General features: G+C 48.1%; 1 protein-coding gene across 3 annotated transcripts in view; it reads right to left on the bottom strand.

Moving 5' to 3' along the window:
- Positions 1-894: 894 nt before the first annotated feature.
- Positions 895-7,212, bottom strand: part of bicdl1 (BICD family like cargo adaptor 1) — a 121,529-nt gene continuing 115,211 nt past the window's right edge. For 2 of the 3 annotated variants that reach the window (XM_038792121.1, XM_038792126.1), the window contains one exon: positions 895-4,682. In XM_038792121.1, the coding sequence (XP_038648049.1) occupies positions 4,488-4,682 (195 nt within the window). In that variant the 3' untranslated portion in view covers positions 895-4,487. Of the gene's footprint in view, positions 4,683-6,342; positions 6,451-7,212 lie in introns of all 3 variants that reach the window. The other variant, XR_005460070.1, reaches the window with a different exon arrangement.

The following is a 7,212-nucleotide window of genomic DNA, read 5'->3' as shown; positions in this document are numbered from 1 at the left end:
CCAGCCCAGGGAGGAGGCGGAGGAGGTGCCCCAGCCCAGGGAGGAGGTGCCCCAGCCCAGGGAGGAGGTGCCCCAGCCCAGGGAGGAGGAGGTGCCCCAGCCCAGGGAGGAGGAGGTGCCCCAGCCCAGGGAGGAGGTGCCCCAGCCCAGGGAGGAGGAGGCGCCCCAGCCCAGGGAGGAGGAGGCGCCCCAGCCCAGGGAGGAGGAGGTGCTCCAGCCCAGGTAGGATGAGGTGCTCCAGCCCAGGTAGGATGAGGTGCCCCAGCCCAGGGAGGAGGCGGAGGAGGTGCCCCAGCCCAGGTAGGATGAGGTGCTCCAGCCCAGGTAGGATGAGGTGCTCCAGCCCAGGTAGGAGGAGGTGCCCCAGCCCAGGGAGGAGGAGGTGCCCCAGCCCAGGGAGGAGGCGGTGCCCCAGCCCAGGGAGGAGGCGGAGGAGGTGCCCCAGCCCAGGGAGGAGGAGGTGCCCCAGCCCAGGGAGGAGGAGGTGCCCCAGCCCAGGGAGGAGGCGGAGGAGGTGCCCCAGCCCAGGGAGGACGAGGTGCCCCAGCCCAGGGAGGAGGAGGTGCCCCAGCCCAGGGAGGAGGTGCCCCAGCCCAGGGAGGAGGAGGTGCCCCAGCCCAGGGAGGAGGAGGTGCCCCAGCCCAGGGAGGAGGAGGTGCCCCAGCCCAGGGAGGAGGAGGTGCCCCAGCCCAGGGAGGAGGCGGAGGAGGTGCCCCAGCCCAGGGAGGAGGCGGAGGAGGTGCCCCAGCCCAGGGAGGAGGCGGAGGAGGTGCCCCAGCCCAGGGAGGATGAGGTGCCCCAGCCCAGGGAGGAGGTGCCCCAGCCCAGGGAGGAGGCGGAGGAGGTGCCCCAGCCCAGGGAGGAGGCGGAGGAGGTGCCCCAGCCCAGGGAGGAGGAGGTGCCCCAGCCCAGGGAGGATGAGGTGCCCCAGCCCAGGGAGGACGAGGTGCCCCAGCCCAGGGAGGACGAGGTGCCCCAGCCCAGGTAGGATGAGGTGCCCCAGCCCAGGGAGGAGGCGGAGGAGGTGCCCCAGCCCAGGGAGGAGGAGGTGCTCCAGCCCAGGGAGGACGAGGTGCCCCAGCCCAGGGAGGACGAGGTGCCCCAGCCCAGGGAGGAGGAGGTGCCCCAGCCCAGGGAGGAGGAGGTGCCCCAGCCCACGCAGGAGATGAAGGCCAAAATCCCACTGCTGCTCTGACTGGCACTTGTTAGTTTAACACAGTGTGGAGATTAAACCGGAAACCTCCCTGCTCAGCAGGACTCACTTGCATCTGCTATTTAGGATTATGGAGCTGGGGTAGGTGCAAATAAAACCCACAGCTTGAGTGACACACACACACAGTTTCGCACATCTAAACTCACTGTGCTGGCCATTTGCATTTCATGAACCAGCTCATGTTCCCTCTAAGCAAATAGCTAAATTTTAACCCAGCCTATTACACAGACACACAGCACAGAAATGGACAGTGCATTAAGCCATGCTACTTTACACTGTACTGATCTGTCTACCTGTGAACACATCACCGCATAAGACCCTATATTGTACCTTATACTATCCAATTACCGACACCTGGAAATGTATCCAGATTACAGTGCTCAGCCAATCTGTGCCCAGCACCATACTATGCCTGCAGAGGCCCATGGTAAACTGTTGTACAGGTATGTCTTACATAACCCCACAAATAGACTATTCCACCCACAATGTATCAGTTAGGTACACATTGCATCTACAACTCATTGTAAAGGCACACAGTACACTGCCCCATGCTGTACTCCATTTCTCTTGCTGTATTGTACAGCAGGTGGCGCCACTGCTCCGCAGAGTGCTGCAGCAGCAAACAGCACGCAATCTTATAGGAAACTTCTCAATCATACATAACACCCTTCCATACAATAGTGAGGTGACATTCAGTGGAAACATGAAAGCACATGACAATCCATCACATATCATATGTGGTGCACTAGCGAGCAATATAGGCTTGAGGCACATGTTACATTAGCCCACATCACAGTGGACATGCGCAGGATATATTTCTACATCTACATGCACATGGTGCATTATCAGACAGGTACACACACACATACACACTACTGGAAAGGCACATGGTACACTACTGCACAGGTACAGAGTGCACTAACCTCTATAATGCTGTGTAGGCAGATGATGCACAGATCAAACAACACTGTTCATGGTGTTTTGTAGTATGCCAATCCTAGAGAATACTGTGCAAGGTATACAGTACATTTAATACTGTACTCCACAGGCAAATTGCATCCAGCACCATTTTATACAGACAATGTTCCCTTAAGCTGCATGGCCACTCATACCCAGCAAATGACTGCGCGTGTGGCTGTCTCAAGAAAATTTAATGAATCGCTAACTTTAATTGAAAATGAAAATCACTTATTGTCACGAGTAGGCTTCAATGAAGTTACTGTGAAAAGCCCCTAGTCGCCACATTCCGGCACCTGTTCGGGGAGGCTGGTACCGGAATTGAACCGTGCTGCTGGCCTGCCTTGGTCTGCTTTAAAAGCCAGCGATTTAGCCCAGTGTGCTAAACCAGCCTGTGCACACCAAAAGAAGAGTTGTATACAGACATGCTATGTCCATATATGGCACAGAAATGATGTACTGACACTGTGTACACCCACTGTGCATTATACCACAGCTCTTTATAGGCACACAATTACTCAGCACCCTAATAATAATGCAGTGTATATCATAGATCTGTGGTTTATAGGCACACGGTGCAGTCACACCATCTACTGCACAAGCAAAAGGTATTCTATTCACATTAGGCATGTACATACCAAATTATCCCACACAATTGTTCACATGTATATTACCCCACATTATTACATTGGTGCCTGCACTTCTACAGTGCATGGTCTCTCACTGTTCTACACACACAACAATCTCACTTTCAAGTACATGTTGTATGTGCCCATGATGCTGAATAGGTACAGTCTATATCTCAACCTATAGCCGACACAATAATGCACAGGCACATCTTCATAACTATATCCTACACATTGCATTATTCTATCCTACGTTATCCAGGCACACATTCTGCTTCCTCAACCTAAACCACATTTGTTTATAGACGTGTACAGTCCATAGTTTCAATCTATGCCATACACCTTGCTATATATTAGTGCATCATCTCATCCTGTACTTGTGTTGTCCAATATCTTCCACACAGACTGCACACAATCTGCTATCTCAACCTGTATTATACCTTGTATGACCCTATACTTTACAGTATTGGCACATAGCTATGTATACTGGATATGGCTCTATCCAACTCTTCACTGAATGTTAAATAAAAATAAAGGACATGAAAAGTACATAACACAGCCATCAGTGTCTGAAAAGAGAATGGACAGGTTAATGATGATTCTGCAATAGGGTGCTCCGGGGGACTGTTCCATTGTGGGTGTACAGTCAATTAACTTTTCCCTTCATCAACGAAGAAAACATGAGCAGCATTGCCTGCGATTTGCTGAGATGGGCACCCAGCTACCACTGCTCCCACCCGAGTCTCAGAATCACCCTTATTGTTTCAAGTGAAGACCCCTCATTCACTTTGATTAAATGTCTCCACTCAAAACACGAATCCATCTTTTTTCTTTTCAGATGCTGAGCATCCCATGTACTCCTGTGTTTTTCAGGTTCCCGACATATTTTAAACATCAACCGTGAATTTATACTGTACTGTGCAGGGATTATGGCACAGAACATTAACACTTCATACTCTCACAGTGCACTCACACACTGAACTAGCACCCACTGACATTCTATAGAGATGGTATTATGGAACACTTTATACACAAACACAAAGTGCAAACCAACACTGTACTTGTGCACAGTGCACTATCTTGCACTATATTGAACAGGCACGCGTTGCAGACACTGCATTCTACAGGCACACAGTGAACTGCCCACGCTTCACATGCACATGCAGCAATATTCCATATGAATCTTCTGAGGTACACTGTCAGAGTGCTGTACAGTTACTTGCTCACTATGGATGCATATGGGTTTGCTGGCTCGTACAATTCTTTAAAGACAAACAGCCCAACTTTCTCAAATAATACTGCACAAACATTCAGTCCTTCGCAGATCAGACATTCTTCAACTCATAATTTTAGTTCTTTGCAAAATAATTGAACTTAACACGATTTGTTTTAACCGGTTATGTACAGTATGGTCGTGCAACACTGCACATATAAGAACCTTTGTCAAAGACTATTTGGGCACCAGTTATAGCAGAGAACATCTCCAGCAACAAGGCTACCTGACCTAGCCTGCATTACCCAGGCTTTGCTCCACTACGTCATCCTGCCGCCCCTTTGCAGGTGAATGGAAGCATCGCCCGAGCCCGGGAAGATTGAGTTCCCGTCCTAATTCAACGAAACACTTTTTGTACAAAGAGCCTCTTGAAGCCCCGCCAACTCCACGAGTGTCCCTTTAGTAATTACAAAGAAAGTTAATTCTTCTTGAAAAATGAGAAGGGACGTTTTCTTTCTGCCCCATTGACCTCTTCTTGGTTCCGTTCCGGTCTCACTGAGGAGATGACTTTGTGCCTCATGCTGCAGCTGTTCCTATAGGATTGTGCTGGCGGACGACACTCTCTCTGTTGTTTGTCCATTAACTGCTGGTCAATGACCCTATGCATGTCATCCTGCAAGGAAAGGAAAGAATGGGTTAGCATTTGCCACACATTTGTATTGACACTGACTGCAGGGAAGCTTCAGATTACTTCACAGAACATGGCAGTCACACCAAATGTTGTTGCAAGCTACACCTGTGTGCTGTCCATATGCAGTCTGGAGTGGCAAATTCACAGTTTTGCGACTGTTGTACGATACGCATTGTTCATACAGTGGTCAGTATGGAAAGGACAATGAGGAAGAGAAAAAGATGAGCAATGAGGAAATGGTCACAGCTAAGCATAACCTATTACTAGTATTGAGGCACAGGAGGATCAAGTGCTGCCCAGTGAAAGCGAGGCAGATTGCACTGAGGCGGATTTGGGAATAAGGATGGACGGGGGCCTAGACTAGCTTCTGTGGCGAGTAAGGAAAATCAGGACTGGAGAATGGAGGCAAGGAATGGTTAGCGTTGCAGAGACAGTAAGGAGGAGGATGTGTGTTGATTACAGCCAAATCATCAAGTTCTAAGTATATCCCCATGGCAGGGCTACCAGATACCCGCCGGAATCTCACAAGTCAGAGTGAAGCAAGTTTAGAAATAATTATTGCCTGAAACAGTTATAAACTACTTCTCAATTAGATCAAGTTTCTGTATGTCATCTTTCCAGAGCTTTTTGTTGCAGATTTAGAATTGTCAGCAAACAGCTGTCTAGAGAACACAAAAACCAACATACTGAAACCTCACAGAGAATGTTCAGAAATATTTCCAGCAGCAATAGGAATCAAACATGAATATCTGTTGCATGTTCTTGTTCTTCATTGTAACTGGTGTTTTTGGTGGTGAGTACAGTATCTGCCTCAGGAGGTGAAATACACTGAATAATTTAATAATCTTAACAAGTCGGCTTACATTAACATTGCAATGAAGTTACTGGGAAAAGCTCCTAGTCGCCATATTCCAGCGCCTGTTCGGGTACACAGGGAGAATTCAAAATGTCCAAATTACCTAACAGCGCGTCTTTCGGGATTGTGGGAGGAAACCGGAGCACCCGGAGGAAACCCACGCAAACACGGGGAGAATGTGCAGACTCCGCACAGAAAGTGACCCAAGTCGGGAATCGAACTGGAATCCTGGCCCTGTGAAGCCATAGTGCTAACCACTAACATTAGTTGGAAGAATGTAACCCAACCGTGTGCAGCAGGGACTTAATGCAATATGGGTCGGGCATAAAATGTATTGAACGGAAATGGCTTGCTGGAATTACTACTCTAAATACAGGCTCATTCACCGGTCAGAAATGAACCTCAGTGGAATTGTGACATCAGATAATTAGACACTTGACTACCAAAGCCGTCTACAATGAATATCATTAGGTTTCAGGGCTGTAATAACAAGGTGGAACAGGTAAGAAAAAGACAGTGACAGAAGATCATTCTGACGGTCGCATGCCAAGCATGATCTGACTTGCAACACCCAACAGCTACCTGCAATGAACCCGAGAAGCCAAGCTTCACCCTGCCTTGGGTCTGTCATTCATCGCTTCATCACATAGAAAGCTTGATTAAATGACTCACTGGAAATGGCTGAAGGGAGTGTGAATGGAAAACTCAAAACAGAAACAGCCAAAGGTGAAGTATGGATGGAATGGAGAAACACTCTGACATGTGGATGTCACAATGAAAGCTCACCTCAGAGGCAGGAGGGGGCTTACAGTAGTCTGCTTGTACAGTAGCTGGGAAAGGCCACTAGATGAGAAACCAGAGGAGCCAGATAGTGAAAAGCCCTGAGGAAGCAAACTGCAGCAGGAGAAAGAGAAGGAAGAAAACACGAGACTGAAGCAACATGAACAAAAGTATTTCGCTGCTGATCTACTTCTATGATGTTACTCGAGGCAGGACGCAGTACACAGATTGGATCACACAGTCAGTACTAAGGTGATTCCACCATATGCTCCTCACCTCAGATACCTAGAACGGCCCAGGTGATCCCCAAATCACACAAATTTCCCCTGCACAGGCACCTTCTCAAAGTGATGCCATCACATTTATACCTAACTGTGGTTCCCTGTTTACCCACACTCAAAAGTCAAACCATGTGTCTGACTACACAAGTACACCCCTTTAAGAGAATCCCCTTGTTTAATGGGCCTGAAACTCATTCTCTGAAACCCATCTTCATTACTTGTAAAGCATTTCCTTACAATTTAAATGATAGTTTTTTTTTTATTCAAATGGAGTCTAAACCTAGAAACATGCCAGTAAAATAGATGTTAGATATTCAAATCAGATACAAACAGAAGTGTAGTGTTTCATATTGCAATTATAAATTCATATTTTAAAGTGTGGCTGCCTAATGTGCGGAAGCAGCTTGTTCATTCATAATCATTTATGTGGCTGCAGGGGTCAGTGCCGTAATACCGCACAGTACAATTTAATTACTTGCCACCGATATAATTAAATATTTCACATTTTAAATGTATGTTAATTTTCATTTTGCAGTCTTTTCCCCCTTATGCCACCCATTCTGAATTTTCCTTTCCTTGCCGTGGATGCCAATGC

This window comes from Scyliorhinus canicula, chromosome 1 (genome assembly GCF_902713615.1).
Source record: "Scyliorhinus canicula chromosome 1, sScyCan1.1, whole genome shotgun sequence".
NCBI lineage: Eukaryota > Metazoa > Chordata > Chondrichthyes > Carcharhiniformes > Scyliorhinidae > Scyliorhinus > Scyliorhinus canicula.
Note: the sequence above shows the minus strand (reverse complement) of the source record. Positions and strands in the feature narration are given on the sequence as shown.